The sequence below is a fragment of the Microtus pennsylvanicus genome, chromosome 5 (genome assembly GCF_037038515.1).
Source record: "Microtus pennsylvanicus isolate mMicPen1 chromosome 5, mMicPen1.hap1, whole genome shotgun sequence".
NCBI lineage: Eukaryota > Metazoa > Chordata > Mammalia > Rodentia > Cricetidae > Microtus > Microtus pennsylvanicus.
This window is the reverse complement of record NC_134583.1, coordinates 118416496-118443026: the sequence shown is the minus strand read 5'-3', so window position 1 is coordinate 118443026 and position 26531 is coordinate 118416496. Positions and strand designations below refer to the sequence as shown.

The 26531-nt window shown below is 37.9% G+C and overlaps 1 protein-coding gene across 2 annotated transcripts; it reads right to left on the bottom strand.

Annotated features, from left to right (window-relative positions):
- Nucleotides 1-26373, bottom strand: LOC142850433 (cytochrome P450 2C27-like). Of its 2 annotated transcripts, XM_075973980.1 has the most exons (10): nucleotides 26191-26373; nucleotides 25739-25774; nucleotides 24994-25156; nucleotides 24384-24533; nucleotides 15978-16138; nucleotides 12263-12439; nucleotides 7376-7517; nucleotides 4545-4732; nucleotides 1472-1613; nucleotides 1-520 (listed from the first exon to the last, which is right to left on the bottom strand). In XM_075973980.1, exons 1-10 carry the CDS (start codon nucleotides 26356-26358, stop codon nucleotides 339-341), a joined length of 1509 nt encoding a protein of 502 aa, XP_075830095.1. In that variant the 5' UTR covers nucleotides 26359-26373; the 3' UTR covers nucleotides 1-338. The 2 variants fall into 2 exon arrangements, with proteins under 2 accessions (XP_075830095.1, XP_075830096.1); XM_075973981.1 differs by lacking the exon at nucleotides 25739-25774.
- Between the last annotated feature and the right edge of the window lie 158 nt (nucleotides 26374-26531).

Below are 26531 nucleotides of genomic sequence, written 5' to 3'. Positions count from 1 at the left end.
TACAGGTGCACAAATCAAACTTACTTATTACTGAAAACATACAGAAAAAAATGACCATGGAGTCTCTTACTACATTATTTGCAGTGAAGTTCTATTTTTGTTAAAGACCAGATACACGTTAGCAAAATGAATAATAACACAGTTGTAGAGAATAGAATATAGAAATATATTTCTATTGTGATTCCACAAGTTGCAAAATAGTTAACAGGTGTTTCCTGGTTTATGACAGAATGAGAATACATGAGAGGAGGGAAGGACATCTTGTCCAAGATGGGGAAGGAGGTCTAGAGGAGAATTACAGAAAACAATACAGCTTAGGCTGGGCAATCTGCTCTTCTTTAGACAGGAATAAAGCAAAGCTGGAATTGGGAAGGAACAGAGGCAAATCCATTGAGCACCGGGGTTGTATCAATATCCTCAGTATTAACCAGCGATTTCAGCTTAAAGTTCTGTAAAATGGTGGTGAGAAATAGGAACAGCTCCATTCGTGCCAGGCCCTCTCCTGCACACATCCGTTTTCCTAGGCGGCAAAAAACAATCAAAATTTTATATTCTTATTTGTAAAATTTGAGAATCACTGCATTTGAAATTAAGACTATGAATGAAGGGTAAGTTATTAGGTGGATGGATAGATGTTTGGCTACCTAAAAGGACAATTAATTCAGCAAATAGAAAAATGTGGAACATATTTGTTTCTCAATTAACCTATACTATTAAGAAATACATTGTTCAAAATTACTTTTTAACTAGTTATAGTTATTCACCTCTGTAATAGGGCTGCCTAGGAGACTGAGGTGGAATTTTGTGTTAATTAACACAAATAACTCTCTGATCTATTCATGAAATTCTATTAATGATAAGTGATTTCTTCTTATGATTCTCCACAACCCATGAATTTTGAGGCAACTAGGGAATCATTTATTAGAATGGTGTTCCATTTTTTGTACTAAGATATCAAGTTGGAAAGATAAATGTACTGATGTCCCCAGTAACCCAGAGATCTGGGAGTCTTTCTCATTGGCCTACTTTAACTGAAATTTAAGAAGCATTATACATTTGTGTGTTTACCAAGTGCACTTGGGGTACTTCAGTAATTTTTGGTATTTTTGGAGACTTGTAATTACATAGTTGAGTATGGAGGTGAGTAACACAGCAAAGAAGACCTGAATGTAAATTATGATGTCTCCATTTTCACGGTGAGTAAAGTGTAAATGGCCTTTGCTTTCTTTGGTATTTCTGTGATGTAGCTCAAGGAAGAATACAAACACACTGTACTCCAGCTTTCTGAATTTTGAACAGTGGATTAACAATTAAAGCCTCACTTTCATAACCTGACAAAGAAGAAATCTCTTTATCAAAACATGCATAAACACTGAAAGTCATACTCCTGATCATTGGCCATTAGGGAGCCACTATATAAGTCTCGACAGATCCTTGTGTCCCTAGATCCATGAAAATGAATTTCTATTACCTGTTGAAAATGGCACGAAGTAGTCACTTTTCCTAAAGTTTCCATTCTTATCTAGAAAGTGGCCAGGGTCAAATATCTCTGGGTTGGGAAATTCCTGGCTGTCATTCAGCACTGATGACAGTGATGTTATTACCGTTGTTCCCTGTAACAACATATAAAAACAAATAAAGTTAAAAGAAATCATAGAGCTAAGACAAATCAGGAAAATATCCGGGTTCACCTTCTGCTCCATAGTTAGGATGAAATGCAAAGAACAGTAGGGACATTTCAACAGGCAGAGCAGGAAGCAGCAGGGAGGCAGTCAGTCACAGTGTTGTAGCTGATGTGACTTTAATGATGTTCACATGAGTACATGGACTAAAACTTCTGAGTCTCTTCTCCCTTTCCTTTAGATTGAACTCATGCTTCTCTGAACACTGACTGTTCCAGTTCATCACATATGTCTACATACCATTCATGTGAATCAGGTTATAAGTAGAGAAATTCATTGAGTGTTTTGAACAGAATAGGAGACCATTCATTAAGTACAAAAAGGAAGATTTAGAAAGACAAATACCACTCCTTTTCTCTCACTTACAGAATCTATCTTTGTATTTATATTATAAGAAAGAAAATGCAGTGCTATGTGCAGATGTATATGTGTTCAGTCTTGTATATAATCTGTCTATGTGAATGTACAAACATACATATAGAAATGCATATATATGCATAAATATATATGTGTGTCAGAAATGCAAGATGAGGTCTATTTGGGAGAAAAAAGGAGGAATGGAATGGGGAGGAGAGGGAGACAATAAAATAAAACAAAGTATGATGAAGGTAAGATGATCTGGTGACAGCTAAATCAATAAAACTTCTGAAGACACAGAAATTGCAGGGAGCTGGTGCAGGCAAGTTCTCTTTAACTAGTAGAAAAACTAACCTCATATCATTTCAAACTTTCTAGGAATGTGGTCTACAAATCTTTTTCAAGGCTGCCAACACATATTAGAAAGCAGTTTATCTAAATATGTCCAAACTTTTAAAACTAAAAAGACCATTAATGATATAGGTAAATTATGTGAAAATTAAGTTCTAGTATCTACAAGCATTGAACATAGTATATTCATAATCATTTGTTTACATTTAACTGTGACTGCTGTTTTGCTGCAATGAGAGTTTCTGAAGGGGGAGCACAATCTCCTTGGCCTAGAAAGGCTGAAATCTGCCAGAACAGTTATGGCAAAGATCATTGGTTCCTTCTTATCCTATTTGTTTTGATGAGATCAGTAGCTCTATTTTCATCTAAGAAATCATTATCCTATTTCTCAGAATGTAAAATCAACTTGGTTGTTTCATAAAGTACAAAAATAGAATATTCTACTTGACTACATCCCAAAGAAACCTGTCATGTCATGAACCTGAAGGAGAGTGATGATGGAGTATAAGTTTAGCTGATACAACACTCACCTCAAACTAGGCTTTAAGCCCAAGGAAGATATGAGTAAATGTGCCATTCCTATTTTGACCTTTGTTATACTTTATTATTTAGTTAGCTCTAAGTACGTAAACTTAACCAAATTCTGTACGTTAACCACAGACCTCAGAAGTCTTACCTTGAGAATGTCCCTTAGCCTAACAGATACACTAACCCATTTACTAAGTTGTTATGATACAGAAAACCTACTGCCAATTGGAGAATTAAGTTCTATCATCAGCACATGATGTTAGTAACTGGAACCTTACCAGTATCATTTTGACCCATTCCACCCTCCCTCAAAAAAAGAAGAATCCCAGGAGATACCAATGTCATGCTTTATGAATAAAATTATTCCAATAAAATTCTACATTTTTCAGATGCAATTTGTGATATCTTCAAAATAGCACTAATTTGCCACAGAAATAGTACAAACATAATGACATCATGAATCAATTTAAACTCTTTTAAGGCAAAAGCTTGGTTTTAATATAAAAATAGAATAGAACAAAATTGAGGAAGAGAAACTATGAAGAGAATTTTCTTAAACTAGAAGTCATAAGCAATGTGTAGTGGAGAAATCCATTATAAATATGTGTTTATACCATATACAGTCAGTGATCAAAAGTATTAAATACATAGAACCATAAAATGGGCATAAAGAACAATTTTTAAAATAATATAAAAATTTTTGTGAATAAAATTCATCTGAAAGTGAACATCTATGTTCCTAGGACATACTCAAACATAATTGGCTCCACAGTAAAGTATCTCATAAATCATTAAATAAATCAGATCAAAATTTTTCATCTGATATACACAACTATCAGTGTATCTTAGGACTTCAAAATCGATAAAGAGATACTAAAGTCATTATTCTTCATCCTTATCAGAAATAAGACAAGAAATGTTACTTGCAAACAGTTTTGTTCATCACCATCCTGCAATTCATCGTACTGAAGATAAACTAAGAACACAGGAATATGAAAAGTATATAGAAAAGTATTAGCTCACATAACACCTTCAATTTAACATACATCTACAGAAACATTATTAGAAATAATAAAACTCATATGTTCAGATAAGATTAAGACCAACAGAATGATTTTATGAATTAATTCTATTGAGCTAATGGAAAGAAAATCAGAATCGGCACTAAAGAGATAATAACAGAAAGATACTCACCATTTAGGAGACCTTTGAAATGTTTACAGACTACATCAATGAAAAGAAACAGAGCAGAGAAATAAATATCACAAATAATTGATTGAATGACATAGCTTTATTGATGAATTGAAGAATGCAGCATATCAATTCTTTCCAACTTGGAGATTTTTTTTCTCATAATGATAAAAAGTCAGAAAAGACTTTTGGAAAATTGACAGAATGTGGACCTTCAAACAGAGATGCCTAAACTTTGCCGAACAGTATTTGGAAGAGAGAGCAAATGTGGGCGTGTCGTTACCAGCTATATCTGCACCTGCAGTAGAGCTGCTCCTCTCACCGTGAAGCTGTATAAGCCATCGGCAGCACCAGATAACTCAGAGGACTGTAACGACACTGTGAACCTGTGAGCATCAAGAGCACGGAGGTGCATCAGAGAAGAGACAAGCTCACCTTGGGGATGATGTAGTTCCTGAATTTAACGTCACAGGTCACTGCATGGGGCACGTTGATGAAGATGAGGCTGATGAATCTCTGGACCTCATGAATCACGGCATCTGTATAGGGCATATGGCTCCTGTCCTGCATGCAGGGGCTGCGGTTTCTGCCAACCACACGGTGAATCTCTTCCTGAACTTTAGCTATTTGGTCACAGTGACAAAAGAGGAAATAGGAGAAAAGTAACATTTTTGGCACAATGTCAGGCCATACACAGCACAATGCAGGTGTTCCAAAATAAGTGTAAATGTGCATTTTTATTCATGGATAAAAGTATTTATACATATATTTATACAGAAATGCTGTGTTGTGTGTTTATATCACTATCCTCTACAGATATTATGATAGATCAGGATATTTTTATTAATTAGTAGCTGTAACAGCAAATAAAGCATAAGTAAAAAAAAAGATCAAATAAAACAATATAATTCTTCAAAATACTTTAGTCTATGGTAAAGGACATTAGAAGTCAGATGCTAAATTTGTACCTAAATACAATATTCTCTTAAATCACATTCTATTGTATATATATTTATGAATATGTGTGTGTTGAATGTATCCAATTTAAAAGATTCTTCATGTTTGTTCCCACACTCGAGTATTCACACAGAAACTAAGTATTAATTACAACACTGGCCAACAGCTTAGGTGTATTCCTAGATAGGTTTTACATCTTAAATTAACCATTTTCTATTAATCTGTATTTCACCATGAGGTTGTGACCTACCAGTAAGGTTCAAGCATCTTTCTCCTTCAGTGATTTATGGCATATGCCTGACTCTGCCTTCTTTCTTTCTTTATCTCTACTTGGATTTCCTTCCTGCTATATTTTGACATGTCATAGGCCAAGTAGCCTATTTGGTAATAAAACATATTCGCAGCATACAGAGGGGAAATCCAACATCATACTATTTCTTATATTCCCACATAACACAACTATTATGACAATCAGATATTGGAAATGAAATTTCAGCTACATCTCATCATCTACATAAACAAATACAAGCTAAACACACCACACATACACTCTTCTCCTTTCCCATCACTTCATTAACAATAGCATATTGGAACCTCATAAAACTAAAAAGTTTCTTCATGGAAAAAAACACCATCATTAGAACTAAATGGCAGGCTATAGAGTGGGAAAATATTTTGAGCAACCACACATTCAATAGAGGGCTAAGATCCAAAATATATAAAGAATTCAAACAATGAGATATCTAGAAAACAAATAACCTAGTTAATAAGTGGGGTACATATCTAAGCAAAGAATTCTCAAAGATGAAATTCAAATTGCTGAGAGGAGCTTAGAAAGATGTTCAAAAGCCTTAGTCATCAGGGAAATGCATATCAAAACTACTTTGAGGTTTCACCTTACAACCATCAGAATGCTGAAAATCTATTCTTAAAAAAGTGACAACTCATGACAGCAAAGACATAAGAATCCAGCTGATCTTGAGAAGAATTCTGGTGTAGTCTCAATGAGAAAAGTTTATGTGTGACTCAAGTATTTCCCTGAAGGGTGCCATGTTTCTACTCACTCCTGAAAACACCATGAATCTGTGTCTTGGATGGGTGCTTTCAATCCATTGTGTAAATATATGGAAAATATTTTCAATTATATTGGTAAAATAAGGGGCATTGATTTATTCCTTTTGTCTGGATGAGTGGCCCCACTGCTCATATACATGGAGCAAAGCAGGGAAAGGGAACTGAGATCTAGAATTTTGGGACTCAAACGCTACCAGCCTCTGCTTTCATTCCTATGCATTGTTCATTCCCTGCCAGTCATCAATGTATCAGGTAAAGGGCTTCTTACCCTTAGTTTCTTGTAAGAATTTTATTTTCCTAGAGGGGTGTGATATGATGAATGGGAATGGGAAGGGAATCTCAGCAAGTCCAGCATCCTATATTCAACTTTGTTCTCTTCTTAATCTGCTATTGCTTTGGAACCAGAATCTTAACAGGTCTGTAGATACAGAGTCACAGCTTGTGTGTCTTACTACATGCATGTTCATCTAACATTAATGTTTCAACATCATCTTTCCTGTTCTACAGTTTTCTTATCCCTCACAATAATGTTTCATAAATTTGGTGAAGTCTTCTTGGCTGCTTGTTGATATCTTTTCCTATGCAAAATATATGATACATGGTTGTGCTTTTATCATGTATTGGGCACAGAAGGGAGAGTGTGTTTTCTATCTGCTGTACCACTGAATCTGTTTTAAAATACAATGCAAAAGAAAACACTATTGGTACAGTGGAAAAGATCATTGTTCAACAAAAGTTTAAGGAAACGGACTTCTGAATTGACAAAATTTCTGAATCTACATTTTCCCACATTGATCAAAATATCATTCTAGAGAATCTAAATATTTTGGAAGCTTCTCAGAATGTACATCATCCCAGCCAGACTCAATAAAGTCTAGGCTTTTTACTTAGGCTTCTGTGAGGAGAGTTTTCTTTTGTCCATGCCAAACTTAGATTCATCAGAATGAGAGAAAGAAACTAAAAGATTTTTGTTGACTTAAAAACATAACTTGAGAATAAAAGGACATGTATCCACAGGACAATATATACTCTTCATGCCTATTTCAGTTTACCCTCCAGAAATCTCAGATACTGACCAGAATTTGATTGTTTTTCTTAAAGTTTTTTCTCTTAATCATCTGTTTATTACAGTGAATGTGAAGGACTGAGTGTTGTAATAAAAACAACACTCAGGGCACTAGCAGAGTCTTTCCAGCATCTTATAGGAACACTGTGGTCAGCACCTGTGTCCTCACCTGTGACATCAGGGTGCTTCAGCAGGAGCAGTAAAGCGTATCTCAGTGTTGTGCTTGTTGTCTCTGTCCCAGCAGCAAACAGGTCAAGCAAAGTCACTGCCAGATTTTCAAGTGTAAATTCCGATTGTTGATTGTGGCTTGCCTAAGAATAATTTGAAGGAATAATCTGATAAATTCTTTATCAGCACATCTGATAACAATGACTCTACAGTTTCATGCAAATTTATATATTTATTACAGAAAGTGTAAAATTTAAAGTAAAACTCCATAACATTCATTCCCAATGGTTATTCTAACTGTATGGAAGTTTATTGAGTTGTATACATTTTTGGGTATAGTTAATTTGGCATAATGTTTTATTTATGTACAAGATTTTTAATAATAAGACTTCAACAAAAATTTATTTTATTTTGTTGCCAACAAAGATACTTGAATGTAGAGTAGAGAAGAAATTCACAAATAATTTCAAAGACTGTGGCACAGATTTTCATGAATTTCAATTTTACCCTAAATTCCCAACTAGCCTAACTCTTGCAATGATGTGATTATCTGAACTTAAATGTATACAGTTTTGTACTTTAATGCCTTAAAAACATAAATGAAACATTTTATTCATTATGTATTCTGTCCTTTCAAAACCATAAGAAGAAGAATATGAGATAGATCTAATCTTGGGATATACAGATTCATACATAAAATTGAAGAACTGTGTTCTTGACATGATAAAGAACAGTGGAAGACATTTGACTCTAGCTCTGAGAATTTGCTATTAAACTAAGATGGGTCTGTAATAAGATTCTTTGTCCTTGAGGTAAATAAGCCTATTCTATCTTAATGCATTAATAACTAAATTTTCTCTTATATTTAAAAAGTAACATATCCTTGCATGTGTTTCCCACAATTCCTACCAATCAATCCATTGAAGAGTTCTAGACTGATTATCTCAGCTATTTTGAGAAACACAGCAGGAAACAAACACAAATGTACAGATGTCTTTTCATATGCTGATATTCTTTGGATATAAGCTCAGATTGCATAGCTCTCTCAGGTTTTATGTGGATGCAGTTGCCCATGTGGATGCTATTCTGTTGCTTGAGGTTTCTGTCCTGCCCAGTTTATAAATTATAACAACCGTTTATCCCCAAAGAAAATCACACAGAGGTCTACATATGTTATAAACTGATTGGCCCATTAGCTCAGGCTTCATATTAGCTCCTATAACTAATATTAGCCCATTAATCCGATCTATGTTAGCCACATGGCTTGGCACCTTTTTTGGCAAGGCAGGTCGCATCCTCCTTCTTTAGTGTCTGGGCAGGACTGGGGAGGAATGGATTTTTGCTTCTCAGAATGCTCCTGTTCTCATTGTCCCACCTCTACTTAGTTTCTGGATGTCCAGCCTATACTTTCTGCCTGGCTACTGGCCAATCAGTGTTTATTTAAAGCATAATTGACAGAATACAGAATTGTCCCACACCAAGACCCACCTTGTTACATAAGGCCCATATCTTTCACTGTTATGTGTCTAAGAATTGGTGGGATATATTACTCTAATATACTAGTGGGAAAGGTGTTAAAATAATAACTAGTGACTTACTACTATATTCATAGAGCAGAAATTTGACATTTTTGATCAGACAAACTTCTCTTTGCAGAAGATGTAAATCAATACATAGACATCCAACTGTTCAATGTACAGAGAGAATGAAGCATTGTGTCCAGATCACCCCTAAATCATAATGTACTCCTCCCCAGAAAGTGTAAGGATCTTTGTGGAAGAAGGGGGAGAAATATAAGAAACTTGTGTGATCAGTAACATCAAGGAATTAGTGTTTTCTGGACACAAAAAAAAACAAATGAACATGAGAACTTACAACGACTGTGACAGCATGCCCCAAAACTGTGTAGGCTCCATCAGATAAAAACACAACGCAAAGTAGGGGTAGAAAATATGAAACCCCAATTCTAGCTGATTAGTTCCTGGCAAGGGGGAGTCAATTTCCTATAATAATATGGCTCCTTGTTGCTTGATTGCATGACAGGCTTGAGGCTAGATGAACAACAGACATTGGACTTAATGCTGAAAAAGTGAAAAACAGATAACACAAAGTTTGGTAACAAGAGTTAAGGTGAGGAGGGCAATGAAAGTTGAGGAATATGTTCAAATTACATCTCCTGAAATTCTCAGAGAATTAATAAAAATTTGCAAAAAGTAAAACAACTGTATCAAACATAAAATAATTATTTAAAAATGTTATTGCAGAACTACAGTATTGAAAGCAATAAAGTATTGACACACAAATCAATATCAATACCAATAAAGAATTGATAACAAAGAGTTAACCTAAACAACTACTGATGTGGGAGTGTCATATATCAATCTGTTGATTTCATTGGTTAAGCAATAAAGAAACTGCTTGGCCCTGATAGGTTAAAACATAGGTGGGAGGAGTAAACAGAACAGAATGCTGGGAGAAAGAGGAAGTGAGCGCAGAGATGCCATGCTCCCCTCTCCCGGGCAGTTGTGGGGATAGCTCTGCTCTCTGAGGCACACACAATGAAGCTCTGACCCAGGATGGACGTAGGCTAGAATCTCCCTGGTAAGCCATCTCGTGGGCTACACAGATTATAAGAAATGGGCTAGTCCAGGTGCGAGAGTTAGCCGAGAAGAGGCTAGATATAATGGGCCAAGCAGTGTTTAAAAGAATACAGTTTGTGTGTTGTTATTTCGGGTAAAGCTAGCTGCCAGCCGGGGTGCTGGGAACGCAGCCCCACTGCTCCTATTACAACAAATTAAAGCCAATATTTTAAAACTGAGTTCCAAGACTAAAGGAAGTCTAAAGGAAGAGTCTTCATCAGATGATGACAGAACAACAGAATACCTACATGTAAGAAGGATGCTAGAAGTGAAAAAAAAAACATAGACCAAGGATGGGCCTCATTTCTTACGATTTGTACTCACAAATTACAGAACATAATATCAAAACCCAGATAAACGAGACTTTGTCCACAACAAAATGCTAATGCATCAGGACATAACTGAGAATGTACAAATGACAACCTACAGAATGGAACTATGTTTCCATGTTATTTATGTGGAAAGGTTTCTATCTAGATATATACATAACTCCATAGCTCCACACAGTATAGAGTCCAATGGGCAAAAATATTAGAATTAAAAATCCTCTGAAGACACAAAAAGGCAAAACAGCACATTAAAAGATGTCTATTTACAATGTTTGTGAAGGAGATACAAATCTAATCAGTCTTGAAGTACTACTTCATACTAACAGAATTATTGTTAATATTTGATGTTAATTATTGTTGAGTTTTAAAATTACAACCTCTGTCAGCTATTTGGAAAATAGGGGATCTCGGAGATATGAAATACTGTATTAATGTGAATTTTTAAGCAGTTTCTCAAAAAAGAAAACCATAAAGTTATTATCATTAGACTCGGAAATATAGTCAAAGGAAATGATGTCAACATATGTTAATATAGAGAGAGCTTAGAGAAGCCTCAGGCAAAAATACCACAAATATCAGTCAATGAAGAATAAGTGCATTGTGCTATTAATGCATGAAAATGAAGTTTGCTACAAAAAAGGAGGAAGTACTAAAACAAGATGAACTTAGACAAATGTCCAAGATTTCATGCAAGTGCAAGAAAACAAAAGTTAAATGCCACATATACTGAGTCCGTTTAGGTGATTCATTCATAGCATGGAGGTCTATACATACAGAAACCACACTAACAACTGCTAAAGATGGTCTGAAGGGACAGAAGTGATCAGTAGTGGTGTGGTGTGTTTTATCATGGTAAGTGATTGCTTTCCAACGAAAAGGAGCCAGAAGTTGAAGTGCTTTGTAACCACATATGGTACCAACATAATGTAAGTGAAACATGGCTACAGTCCTGAGATACCTCTTTACACTCAGTGGACTTTTTCTATAAGCTATATCTTACAAACTAGCCAGTCTATGACGGTGCATGCTTTTAATCTCAGCACTTGGGCAGCAGAGACAGGCTGATCTCAGTGAGTTTGAGGTCAGCCAGGCCTACAAATCAAGTTCCAGGACAGCCAGGACTGTTACACAGAGAAACCCTATCTCTAAAAGTCAGATAAAAGGCAAAAATAATAGGAAAAATAGTCTAGGAAAAAAAACCAGCAACATCGAGTCACTCAGATGCCAGGTTCCTAAGTATTACTACATATAAGACCAGTGGAGTAGAATCAATGCCCACAACCAACCCCAATAATCTAGACCCAACTGGATTTTTCAGTTTCAAGAAAATTCAATGGAAAATTACCTTTTCAATAAACTACACAATGCCAATGCAGTTCATGCTGTCAGGATACCTAATAGATACCAATCCTTAACCCCTTTTTGTGAAAATTAACTTGAACTGTACTCAAAGCTTCATTCTTCCATACACCTTCTCTTCCCACCACATACCTCTTTTATATCACTCAGTCCTTCTGAAACTAACTCCCGTATCTATCCTTTTAAAATAACAATATGGCCAAATCTATTTTAACTCACTGGACATGCAGCAATTCTTGCCACACAACATGCACATCTATGGTGCCACTATTCACACTGCCACGATAGTTGGTTATTTTCTACTTAATTAGAATTATTCCCATCTTACTTGCCCTTTGTATTGCTGTTCTCAGCTATAATTTTTAAAGAATAGAGACAATGTGTTATAGTTAACAAATTCCCTTTATATTATCAATATCCATATGGTGCATCCCAACACATAATAAATACTAAAACTGTTTTTCAAATGATACTGATTTAAACCATCTCTGACAAACATTTCAGTGTTCAACAAACCACAACACTCTCAGACAATAAAATAAATTTATATTAATATTTTACCTGCTTTAGTTTAATCAGGTAATAATCAATAAAGTCCCGAGGGTTTGCAACATTCAATGATTCCTGATGCTCTTTTATTCTTTCCAAAAGGTAATTTCTGATATACTCAGCATTTTTTAATGCTGTGTGATGACTTCCTGGACAATAGTCAATTAGTGAAGGGAAATTATTGCAGACCTACAAAATCAGAGAGAGAAATATTTTGTTGAGATAAATTGTTTTACTTTTAGTCATGTATGTGATGTGTATATGGTATGTATGCACACATACATGTGTGTGCCGTGTATGTGTGGGTACACTGGAGGCCAAAAATATCAGATCACCTTAAGCTAGTGGTTTTGGACCATCTAACATGAGTCCTGAAAATTGGACATATGGCCTTTGGGAGAGCAGCATATACTCTTTACCACTGACCTATTCCTCCAGTCCTTGCCAAAGAACTTTTTAAATGAGGAAATACATGTATCCATAATATATACAAGTCCAACATGGATTTGTAGATTCAGAAATGAAGGAAAAATAGTGATCAACAAAAGGAAGAGGTGTTTTATTTCATACATATAGCAATTCTCTGTAGTAATAGAAAGAACTGGGGTGGGAGGGAATTCCTGCCCCATTGATGAAAGATCATGATCAAGTTTCAATATTCATGAATCCTTCTTTAATATAATGATTATTAGTGAAAATTGACTGATGGCTTAAACCACTTATTCTCTACAAGTCTGAAGTATGACATGATGCAAATCGTTGTCGTTTACACTTTTTAGATGATGGCTGTAGTGAAAAGAGTTGGGCAACTTGATTTATATTGTAATGTAGCAATGCATATTTAACTCTTATCCACTACACTATGACATGGAATAAATCATTAGAAGTAGGTGGAACTCCAAGAGACTTTGAAAGCAAAAGTGTGCATAGCCTTTAGGGGTTTCTCTATGATCACAGGTATTCTTTCTTTACTTGCTTCTTACTTACTTTTGTGTCCTTCACACCATGCATCTCCATCCCATTCACCTTCATATCAACACACATCCTCCCTCAGTCCTTAAACTCCTCCCCTCCCAAAGTAAAATAGAATAAAATTTAAGAGTAAAAAGGAAAGAGAAAAGTTTTATCATGGAAGCTGTATTGTGACAAAGTGAGTCAGGCAGTACACCCTTTTATCTATTTATCATTGTTTGGCAAGCATTCATTGCAAAGAGTCATTGACTGCATCGGGGTCTCTGCTTTCTGCTACACTATCAATACTGGGCCCCTACTGGGAGTCTTAGATATTCTGTCACTGCTATGCTCCATGAAGACCTTGAAGCCCTGGTTCTGCAGGAACAGCTCCTCCACATGCTTCAACAGTTCACAGAGCTGTGGGCTGTGTTCCCACCCAGCTCCTGCACGGATAGCTTTATACCCAAAATAACAACACAAAAGTTGTATTCTTTTAAACACTGCCTGGCCCATTATCTCTAGCCTCTTACTGGCTAAGTCTCATATCTTGACTAACCCACTTCTAATAATCTGTGTAGCATCATGAGGTGGTGGATTACCGGGAAAGATTCAGCATGTCTGACCTGGCAGCTGGCTCCATGATGGCTGGCTCACTGCCTTCTTTCTCCCAGCATTCTGTTTTGTCTACTCCACCTATCTAAGCTGCTGTTATATCAAAAGCTATGGCAGTTTCTTTATTAACCTATGAAAGTAACACATAGACAAATGACGCTCCTCCATCATCACTCTTTATAATAAGGAGCTGCTTTCATACCCTCAGAGTTGGCTCTCACATACCTACATCATCAGGGCAAGATAGACTGTGTTACCCAGGCTACGTGAAGGGGCCACTCTTCCAAGAGTTGCAGCTGTTAAAGAGCAGGGATAACTCTCCTAATATTATGAGATTAGGATCAGCCCTGCAACCAGCCACAGGTTACAAGGGAGGGTAAGCAATCTTTCCTACACCCATACCATCATAAGAAGATGAGGGGAGGGACCAGATCTCACATACTCACATTATCTAGGTTGGTTCACCTGCAGCCCTGTACCACAATCAATACATTCAATAGAGTCAACTCTGCTTTACTTCCTATGAAGGTGCAGGACCAGCTTTCCAAGGCACTGAAGCTGTTAAGGAGGAGGATCAACTCACCCATACACCACAGGTAGCAGTGGCAAGGGGAGGAGGACATCTTTCCCTAGCCCTTACCACCACATGGCAGATTAGTGGGTGTGGCCAGCTATTCCACTCTCACAACCTCAGGGCCAGCTCACTTGTGCCGCTGTATAAAGGGTTCACTCAACTGTGCTGCCCAGGCTAGAAGCAGGGCCTGCTTTAATGAGTGCTGCAGGTGTTAAGGAGGAGGGTCAGCTCACTCATGTGCCTCCAGCAGTGAAAGGATAATGATAAAGGGGACATCTCTCCTCCAACCATACCACCCCCTGACAGATGAGTAGTGGGGCCGGTTCTCTCACACTCAGAACTTCAGGGATGACTTGCCTATACCCCTGTAAACAATGCCATCTCTACTGTGTTGATCAAGCAACCTACTGGCTCCACTCTCTTGAGTTCTGCAGCTGGTGGGGACAAAAAAATAAAACTCTCCAATCGTATGACATCCTGGACAGCTCTCATCTGCCAGAGGCAGTGGGCAGCATCTCTCCCCAATCCATGCTACCACAGGCAGATGAGGGGCAGTTAGGGTAAGATCTGTCAAGCTCAACTTTGTAGGCCTGGCTCACCCACACCCCTATCAACAGGACCTGATCCACTGTGCTCCCACGAGGAGGAACAGGACCCATTCTCCCTAGTGTTTTGGTGAGTGAGTGACAGCATCAACCCTGTACAGCTGTTTCCTCTTTGCCTAAGGTGGTTTCAGGAGCTGTGGACATCAACACAGATCAAGGCTGCAGCAGATCCATGTACCCAGACATGAACCCTGAAAGCAGACATGCTCCAGAGAACACTAAGATTAACCCTGGTTAGAAAACCAAGTCACCCACCGCAGCCCACTCCTCACTATTTCATCTCTTCAGATGTGCCTCTCTCCACAGTACATGAACTGTTCTTTCTGTCTCTCCCATACCACACCATACATTTGTTCACCATAGTAGTGCCTGACTGCCTGGTGCCTTGATTTACTGGGCAGCCTGGATCACAGCCATTCTTGGGGAGAGTTCAGAAGATGCCAGTTCAGTCTAGGACAATTCTGAGATGTGTGTGAGCTGTGGGCCACATGGCATTAAACCACTCATCTTCCCATTTCTACATGTCTGTTTGTTAACTAGGATTCCAGCAGACATATCAAACCATTGAAACTACTCAGTGTTTCTTGGCAGATATCATTGCCATAAATATTCTTTTGCCTTTAAGGGACTATTCCTTCTAAACTAAAATATTCCTGCCTAGTAATATGATAAAATGCGTTTAATAGTCAACTGGCCACACTTACAGATGTGAATGCAATACTTTATACAAAGAATTTTCTAGATATCAAGTGGAAAACCAAGAGATACGAAACTAGCAGCCTTGAACCAATCTGGAAACTGTCATTCAGTTTTGCTATTTGTATAACAAAGGATTTAGACCTGCCTTCCAGATATTCTTTCCATAATATGTTATTCAAAACTGTGTTGCCTAGTCACCTCACTTCTTGGTACATATTGAATTTGATCTTTGAGAATGAAAGGCCAAAAATATGTTTTCAGGAGGAAAAGATCTTGACTTCACCTGCATCCAGGGGGAGCTCAGAATCTTTACGTTATCATTTAATTTTTCCATCAAGTTAAGAAAATCTTGATCTTTATAATCAAAACGATTCTGGAAAACAGTAAAGCAGATAACATTGCAGGGAGCACAGCTCAAGATGAACGTAGGATCACAGGGTGAACCTGAAGAAACAATTGGAAAAAATAACATTAAAATGGACAAAGAAGATGTTTTGTTTTGTTAACAGGTAAAGAGTCATTAGAAGTTGTAAACCATATCCTATCTATAATTTTCCTAACAGCTAAACAGTCATAATATGTAGAATCAATGTATCACTTTAATCTTAAATTTGTTAAGATAGTTGAAGAACAGACGATATCTGATATAGCAATTAAACTATCCAGTACTTGAAAGAAAACAAAAGATTTTACAAACCTGAAATTTCTAGTATTTGGAATAGAATTGTTTCTTACTGGAATACCTAATGACCCTATATCACTAAGATGCAAATAAAATATTGTACACCTGAAATATCTGCAGCCATAATGAGTAAACCAAAGAAGCAAGTAATGATCCTAGGAAGGAAGAACCTCACTGCAGGTGAGTTCTGGTATTAGAAGAAAAAAATATGGGGAGAATTCTTCTTTGTTACTTGAGAATAATGTGTAATTTTAAGAACAGCCACTTCCATGTGGATTTGTTTGCATTACTAAATAAAATGAAAACTTTCTTATTACAGTTAAATTCCAAGAGGGAACACAATATGAGGGCAGTAATAGAAACTTCCCTTTTCTCATTTCATCATTTAAAACAATGCATTTTCTCCAGAGGAAGTAAACGTAGTGCTTGAAAAGAAGACACATAGTATAAGAAGGTCAGTGCTAGATAAAGAGCTGTACATTCGAAGTAATTTCTGCTGTTGTAGAGGACCAAAGTTCAGTAAGTTCTGCGCAGCCTCCCAGTGGCTCATAACTTTCTATAACCCCAGTTTCAGGGGAATAGGATACAATTTTCTTACTTCTGTGGCACCAGGTACACAGGTGGTGCACACATGTATATGCAGGCAAACATTTATATACATAAAATAAAAATATTTTTTATTAAAACAAAGAGTCCCAGAGGAGGATGCAATCAAAAAAATGGGAATGGGGTGACCAGAAAGGTGATGGTAGGAAGGTGTGTTCTAAACACATGTTACACTCCTATGAAATACCTACATGAAACACACTATATACAGCATTAGCAACAATAACGTTTATTTTTTAAAGATGTAAATGATGATTATGTTCAAACTCTACACAGCATATTTGAGAAACAGTGTAGTTTCTAGATTTGTAAACATCTCACAAAATCATCATTATTCAATTGCTGTTGATGTAATGCTTAAAATTTGAAAAATCATAATGAAATTTCTTTTTTATACTTATTTTTATTTGTGTACATGAATTCACAGGTGTGTGTTTGTCTGTGTGTGTGTGTGTGTGTGTGTGTGTGTGTGTGTGTGTGTGTGTTATATCTGTGGAGTCTAGGAGAACATGTCAGATATCTTGGAGATGCCTTACACTGGCACTTGGAACCCATTGCTGCTTCTTTTAAGGAGCATTTTTCTCTCAAGTGATAAACTATCTCTTCAGCTCTCAGAACAGTTTCTTCTAACATCTTTTCTATAGTGAATTGATTCTGAAAAATGATAAATACACTTTACCGGTGTGGGAGAATTGTCTGTATTCTGTCAATCATGTTTTAAATAAATGCTGATTGGCCAGGCAGGAAGTATAGGCAGTAAATCCCAGACAGGAAGTAGAGGTGATGCAAGGAGAACAGGAGAATTCTGGGAAAGAGAAAGTTGATTCCTCCCAGTCCAGTGCAGAGCACCGAGGAAGCAGGATGTGACCTGACAGCTGAAAAAAGTACCAAGCCATACGGCAAAAATAGATCAGAATAATGGGCTAATATAAGTCATATGAGCAAATAAGAAGCCTGAGCTAATGGACCAATAAGTTTTATAACTTATGGAGACCTCTCTGTGATTTTCTTTGGGGCTAAACAGCTGTGGGAATTGGGCAGGACAGAAAACCTCAACAAGCAGGCCTCTTCATGTCACAGAATGGCCCCCATGTGGATAACTGCGTCCACAGATAGCCTGGAAAAGCTTGGGAAAGACTAGAGTAAGACATTTCAGATTTCAGCCATAGCAGGAGAAAAGCTGCGCTGTTTTAAAATGCCGGCTTTCTGAACCATCCTGCCAGGGAAAACTCTGATTCTTTCAAGCAAGTGGTCCCAAATTTTGAGTGTTGTTTTATGGACACACTGTTGCAGCTTGCTTCCTGGCAAGAACCTTAAAAATGCCATAGAGTTGTGGCAAAAAAAAAAAAAACAAAAACGTGGCTACAACCACTACCTCCATCATGAGGGGGTAATTTCATAAAGCTAAAGAATGGGTTGGATCTAGTAGTCAAAGCCATGGTTTTAATCTTCTCCATATTCCTTAGCAAATTAAAGACACACATGGTCAGAAAAAGATAGATATACAGTAAAGAGTGATTCAAAGAGGAAGAAAACATCTAAATTGTTTACAGTGTGCTAATATATATATATATATATATATATATATATATATATATATATATATATATATATATATATATATACAGGCCAAAGGTTAAAGTTTTCCAAAGTAAAAAAAAAGATAAGAAACAAAGAAAGAAAGAGAATTGCTGGTTGTGGTGGCACATGCCGGTAGGATTTGCCTGGGAGGCAGAGACAGACAGATCTCTGTGAGTTCAAGGATAGCCTGGTTTACAGAGAAAGTTCCAGGAAAAAGATACACAGAGAACCTGTCTCATAAAGCCAAAAGTTAAAAGTAAAAATAAAAGAAATAGCCGGACGGTGGTGGCACACGCCTTTAATCCCAGCACTCAGGAGGCAGAGGAAGGCGGATCTCTGGGAGTTTGAGGCCAGCCTGGTCTACAAGAGCTAGTTCCGGGACAGGCACCAAAGCTACAGAGAAACCCTGTCTCGAAAAACCAAAAAAAAAAAAAAAATAGAGGTTAAAATAAAGCCCCACAAAGATGGAAAATACACAGATAATCTTGATACTGTATGCTATTATGCACTCTTTAAATTGTTTGAATGCTGAGGAAATAGCAACAGCTGCTAAAAGATATTTGCTTATAAATGCTGCTGAATTAATCCAAGATAGGTATTTTGAAAATGCCTTAACTTCAAAATTGAAGTCAAAAGGTATGTTATTTTGGAGAAGAGATTTTGCTTTTTGTTTCCACAGACAATTTGAGGCTCTGGATTTATTCAGAGTTAAGGAAATTCAGCCTTGATCAAGGAAGACCAACTGAGAAATCTCTGGCAGGAACAGATGGCCCAGATGTCTGAGTTCTATATCCAGAACAGATTCAAGACTACTCTCTGAGATGATCAAGATTCACAGAATACTTCAGTCAAGACTTGATCATAACTCTAAATTTACTTTAGGTCCCCATGAAATTATCAGCACCCAAAACCAGCAGGAAGTAGCATGGAAAACTACGTTGACATTCCCAAAAAATGGACTACGGATATTTTCCTTCGTTTTTTAAAGAGGGAGAAGTGGTGTGGGAGAATTGTCTGTATTCTGTCTATCATGTTTTAAATAAACGCTGATTGGCCAGACAGGAAGTATAGGTGAGAAAACCAGACAGGAAGTAGAGGTGATACAAAGAGAACAGGAGAATTCTAGGAAGAAGGAAGTTGATTCCTCCCAGTCCTGCGCAGACCACCATGGAAGCAGGATGTGACCTGTCCTTCTGAGAAAGGGACCGAGCCATGTGACTAACATAGATAAGAATAATGGGTTAATATAAGCTACAAGAGCTAATAAGAAGCCTGACCTAATGGGCCAATCAGTTTATAATCTTATGGAGTCCTCTGTGTGATTTTCTTTGGGGCTTGCTGGCTGAGGGGTACCGGGCGGGACAGAAACCCCAACAAGCAGGCCGCTCATGTTACACTTTACATTAAATTTGATCTAAAATTTAAATCTATAGACCTCAAATAAGTATCCCATTAAAAAAACAGTATTCTTGATAAATTATTATACATTTGAATAACAGGAAACTCCTTAATATTCCTGTGCATGCACCAGGGTATGATGTTGCAATGAAGGAGCAGTGGCAGCCAGATGTGTTCCCGCTGCCCGGCTCCTGGCTGCCCACGAAATAACCACACACTACTTATATTAATTAAAACACTGCCTGACACATTAGTTACAGCCTCTTATTGGCTGACTCTCACATCTTGATTCAACCCATTTCTATTAAACCTGTGTATCACTTTGATCTTGTAGCTTACTGGGAAAGATTTAACATGTCTGACGGCTTCATGGTGGACGGCTCTCTGCCTGCCTCCTTCCTCCCAGCATCCAGTTCTGCTTTCCCCGCCTAAGTTTTGCCCTATCAAAAGGCCAAGGCAGTTTTCTTTATTCAATCAATGAAAGCAACACATAGAAAGAAGACCCCCCTACACCGTATGAAAACATGATTATATTCTATACTATCAGGGAATGATTTAGTTAAGTCAAAAACAGTGAAGGATGAAAGAACTTTTCTCATGTATATACATTTTATTCACAGATTAAATTGATTTTCAGTCTTTGTTTTGTTTGGAAAAATAACTTTTAAGTCCTTAGAAATCAAATAGTTAATCTTATGTTTTCAGGTCAGAAACTTCTTAGGTAAGTAGCATTTATAGCAGTAGGAAAAGAAAAGTGATTTATTTTCTACAAACACACACAAAAGAAAAGGTGTACATGGACAGAAATGATTGGCAGAATTAAAGACAGAATCAGCAGGTTAGCAAAAGCAGTTCATGTTTAGTTTAAGACGTAATTTGATTAATAAATAATTTTCTTGTTTTCTCTTTGTGCATCTTGCAGATTTGTTCTGTCATTTGTTTAGATAGAATGTAATTCAAAACAGAAAGTGCCATGTAAAAGGAAATGATAAAGCTGTTTTGTTTTGATATTATTAAAATACTAATGTAAGAAATCTGACAGCCAGTAGCCTTTAAGCTAACCACCCACTTGATCATGGTCTTTTATACTATTTATGCTGATGTAAAGCAAGGGTCCAGCCTCTTTTCTGATTGTGGGATTTGGTTGCTGTTTTCCATCCCAGCAGATAATTTGGGACTTGTGAGTCTACCCCTTAATAAATAATCCTCTATTATTCTCAATCCTAGCTAGTGTGGGATTTCTTTTAAGCATCCATCTTTACCTGATACCTACAAATGGGCACGCTAACGTGGTGGACTAAATCCATATAAAACTTGAGAGGGCTTGGAAAGAAATTCTAGACACAAAATAACAAAGTTTAGCAGCATTTGTCTTTCAGCTGGTGGCTTGCCACAGTCCCTTAAGAGAAGTTTACCTGATTCAGCTGTAGCAAAAGAAAAAAATCCATGCTATCTTGAAATCCCAGTTTTCTGGGCCATGCTCCAATATGAACTCTGACTCTCTCAGGCAGCAGATTCAGCTACAGAGCATTTGAATGGGGTTTGTGAGCCAACTGCTGCAACTTGACAACTTAATGGCAACTTGGACCAGCTATGTGCCTGGAAGTGGGGCAGTGTGTAACTCTGTTATTTCTAGAGATTTGGAAGTTGTTTGCAATGCACTTTTTGTTTCCTTAGGTAATATCATATCTTTCTGTAGTCTTTGATGGAGTTGAAGAATTTGGACTTACAGTTATTCTAAGTTATGATAAAAGGTAAAGTAGATACAAATATTGTAACTGTAATTCTTACTTGATACCTGTTTTGTTATATATATTTTTACTATGTTAAAACCTTCCTTTTTATTTAAACATAAAAGGGGAAGTGGTATGAGAGGTCCTTCCATCTGTGTGTTGCTCTTATTGGTTAAAGAATAAAGAATTGCTTTGAGCCTATGGCAAGGGAAAAACAGAACTAGTCAGGAAAACCTAGGCTGTATGCTGGAAGAAAGAAGGGCAGAGTCAAAGGCATGCCATGGAACCACCGCCAGAATCAGACATGCCAAAACTGCTGGTAAGCAACTGCCACATGGTGATGCACAGATTAAGAGAGATGGAATAAATTAGGATGTCAGAGTTAGTCAATAAGAAGCTAAAGCTAATGGGCTAAGCAGTGATTTAAATATTATGGTTTCTGTGTGATTATTTCAGGTGTAAACTAGCCAGGTGGCCAAGAAGACTACTTTATTCTAGGAGGAGGAAGGTGGCAGAATAAGTGGCCAACCTCCACCAACAAAGATACCAACATTGTACAGAGAGTTTTAGAAGTGTTTCATCATTTTCTATTTTACAAAATAATTTGAGGAGTATAGGTGATGGCTCCTTCTTAATAAATTTTTTCTTACAAAAAATTTTTTAGATTCTCCTATTGTAGACTCCGTGACCCCTATTTATGACTAGAAACCAATTATGAGTGAGTACATCCCATGTTCATCTTTTTGGGTCTGGGATACCTCACTCAGGATAGTGTTTTCTATTTCCATCCATTTGCATGCAAAATTCGAGAAGTCATTGTTTTTTACCGCAGCGTAGTACTCTAGTGTGTATATATTCCATACTTTCTTCATCCATTCTTCCATTGAAGGGCATCTAGGTTGTTTCCAGGTTCTGGCTATTACAAATAATACTGCTATGAACATAGTTGAACAAATGCTTTTGACATATGATAGAGCATCTCTTCGGTAAATTCCCAAGAGTGGTATTGCTGGGTCGAGGGGTAGGTTGATCCCAAATTTCCTGAGAAACCGAAACACTGACTTCCACAGTGGTTGCACAAGATTGCATTCCCACCAGCAATGGATGAGAAGCTAAGAAAGAAGGTGAACCCAAGGAAAAACATATAGTTATCCTCTTGGATAAGGGAAGTAGACAAACTTTCCGGGGAGAAAAGTGGGAGGTTGGGGGTGGGGTGGGATCGGGGTAAGGGGAGATGGGGAGAGAAAAGGTAGAAGGAAAGGAGGGGGGACTTGGGGAAACAGGAGGATCGGGATAAAGGAAGGTTGGATAGGGGAGCACGGAACCCCATTTCTTAGTTAAAGGACCCACTTTAGGATGGGCAGGAGACTTGACCCTAGAGGGGCTCCCAGGTGCCCAAGCTGAGGCCCCCAGTTAGCCCCCAGTTAGTTCCTTGGGCAGCTGAGGATAGGGAACCTGAAATGACCCTACCCTAGAGCAATACTGACGAATATCATGCATATCATCCTAGAACTTTCATCTGGCGATGGATGGAGATAGAGACAGAGACCCACACTGGAACACTGGATAGAGCTCCCAAGGTCCCAAGGAGGAGCAGAAGTAGGGAGAACATGAGCAAAGAAGCCGGGACCACGAGGGGTGCACCCACCCACTGAGACAATGGAGCTAATCTACTGGGAGCTCACCAAGGCCAGCTGGACTGTTACCAAAAAAAGCTTGGGATAAAACTGGACTCTCCGAACATGACGAACAATGAGGGCTGATGAGAAGCCAAGGACAATGGCACGCGGTTTTGATCCAACGCAATGTGCTGGCTTGGTGGGAGCCTAGCCAGTTTGGATGTTCACCTTCCTAGATATGGACGGAGCGGGGAGGACCTAGGACGTACCACAGGGCAGGGAACCCTGACTGCTCTTTGAATTGGAGAGGGAGGGGGAGAAAAGTGGGGGGAAGGGGAGAGGGGAGGGAGGAGGGGGAGAAGAATGGGAGGAGGGGGAGGGAAATGGGAGGCTGGGAGGAGGTGGAAATTTGTTTTTTTTTCTTGCTTTTCTTTATTCTCCTTTTATCAATAAAAAAAAGTATAAAAAAAATTTATATGTAAAGCCTTAATCATGTCAAGTGAATAGTAAATAAAGAGACAACACCAAATAGGGTAGACAGAAAACTGGGGTGTATCTTAGTAGAGCAGGTGGGTGAAAATGATGAACACACATTGTATAAAATTCTCAATGTGGCAAACAATTTTTAAAAAAAGACAATACAATTTTAAGATCATGCTATAGTAGAAAAAATAATTGATAAAAATTCTATTACTCTAGGCTAAGAAATGACAAGTGTAAATTGCATCAGTGTTACCTAGGACTGTAACATTGGCCTAAAAGAATCCCTGTACTGCTCTGTTAATTTCCTTAAAGCTCTGTAATCCAAGAAAATGAAAACAAATATCCTCTGATTGGGCTCTGCCACTATTATAGATCGCAATTATTGTGTTGTGAAATGATCCACAAAGACAAAGTACACTTGTGCTGGTGGAAATGCACAATTATTCAACTCAAAACAAAATTATCATGAAACCTATATTCGTTGTTTCTGATTTAAAAAGAAAATTTTAGAATGGGTGTAATCAACATCACACACAAACACACACACACACCTTGACTAAGATGCAAATGCTTAAATCTGCACTTACCATTGGTTTTCCTCAGTTCCTCCACAAGGCACTGTGCTTCCTCTTGAACACGGTCCTCAAGGTTCCTTTTGCCCATGCCCAAATTCCGCAGGGTTGTGAGAGTGAAGCGCCTTATTTCTTTCCATCTGTTTCCATTGCTAAAAATAATGCCTAAAGAAATAGAAAAACAGGGTCTCTCGCTACTGCTCGCACTGGCTTTCAGAAATATATTCTCTTTAGAGGGATACCATGCTCAGCCTACATATAGTGGAGAGGGCCTTGGTCCTGTCTCAAAGCAATATGCTAGACTTATTGACTCCCCATGGGAAACCTTCACTCTCTGAGGAGTGGATAGGGGTTGTGATGGAGGGGAAGGTGAATGGAGCAGGGAAATGGGAGAAGTGGGAACTGGAATTGGTATGTAAAACAAGAAAAGATCGTTTTTTAAAAAATTAAAATTAAAAAATGGTAAAACACTAGAAAAATATTCTAGGAATAAAAGAGAGATCTGATGGGTGGAAACCACAGAGAGGTCCAACCTGCACCTAAAGAAGAAGTCCCTCGCCTCCTTTCAGTCTTCACTTTCAACAGAAACACTGCACCCTTCATATGAACATGCATAGTTACTTACCAAGGCCCTTATTAATTTTTTCAAATATTGGTAAGCTTCCTCTGCCAGCAAACTCCTCCCCATGGTCAATCAGAGCCTCCTTCACTGCTTCATACCCATGTAACACCACAGTGGGCTGCATGCCCAAGTACAGAGTGAACACAGGGCCATAGATTTTGGAGAACTGAAAACAAGAAAGAAAAATAGAAATGCTAGCAAAAAAAGAAGTCATTTTAATCTCCATGGAGTCAACCTCATTCACACTGATATCACTCACTGTATTTTAATATTTTTAGTCAGGCAAAGCTCATTTTCAAATGGTTGTGAAGCCTATTTATATCATATTATGGTGAATATCAGTTATTGATCAACTACAGTGAAACATATAACAGCTTCTTACACAATAATTACAAAAATTTCCATGCCAAAACATTCAGCAGGATGCTGACCACCAGAACTCCACACAGGAAATATACATGCCTGCTGACTGCCCCCTCTGTCTCAGCGCCTGCCCACCCTAACCACCATCAAGCCTCCCATCTTTCCCACCATGTCCCAGTTCCCCAACTCAGGCAGTTTGAACTCAACTATGACGTACAGAAGTCTAGCCTACAGGTGTGGAGGCTCTTTCCTCAACCACTGGCAACTGTAGTCAGAAGATCAGAGAAGAAACAGAAACCGAGTAACATATACACATGCTACTAAACTCATACAACTACATTTATAGATTTAATGCTACACATCAGATATCTGATGCCATATTTACAGGTTTAGAAAAAGAGGAGAGGACATCATATGGTACCTAAAAGGATGAAGAATAGTCAAGGCCCTCCTAAGGAGTAAAAATGCTGTTTGAGATATAACAATAACTGATACCAAATTATATTATAGAGTTATGTGATAGAAACTGTCTGCTACTCACAGAAACGAGGCATATGGACCAATGGAATAGGCAAAATGATGCAGCACTAAAGCAGCAATGTAAGGCCCACTTACTTTTGAAAGGTAAATTTGTAAGTCACCATGAATGATTCTATTGAGGAACAAGATTAGACATACTTGGCCAGCTATAAAAGTCATAAGGTACACAATGCTTTGCAAGAATTTTGACTTTGTGGTTATTTATAGCAATATTGCCTCTGATACTAGATTTTCATCTAAAGCAACTGTCAGTTTATCTTCTTTATAAGGTACTGGTGGGGCACAAAGAATACTTACATTGGTCAAGCATTGGCTGATGTTCTTCACATCTATTTGGAAGAAATTACCAAGAACTGGGAGAGGAGTCGGGCCAGGAGGGAGCTTCGCTCTCTCAGAGCTCTGTCTCCAGAGTGAGAGGAGAAGCAGACAGCAGAGACTGAGCACCAGGACCACAACTGCATCCATGGAGATCCTTCTGCCTGACACAGCTGTGCTCAGCCAGCATGGAGCTTTTATAACACTACAGGGTGAATCAACATGTCCTCTTTGGAACATCACTGACTGGTCAATCAGATAACCTTTAACCTCTCTCTCTCTCTCTCTCTCTCTCTCTCTCTCTCTCTCTCTCTCTCTCTCAG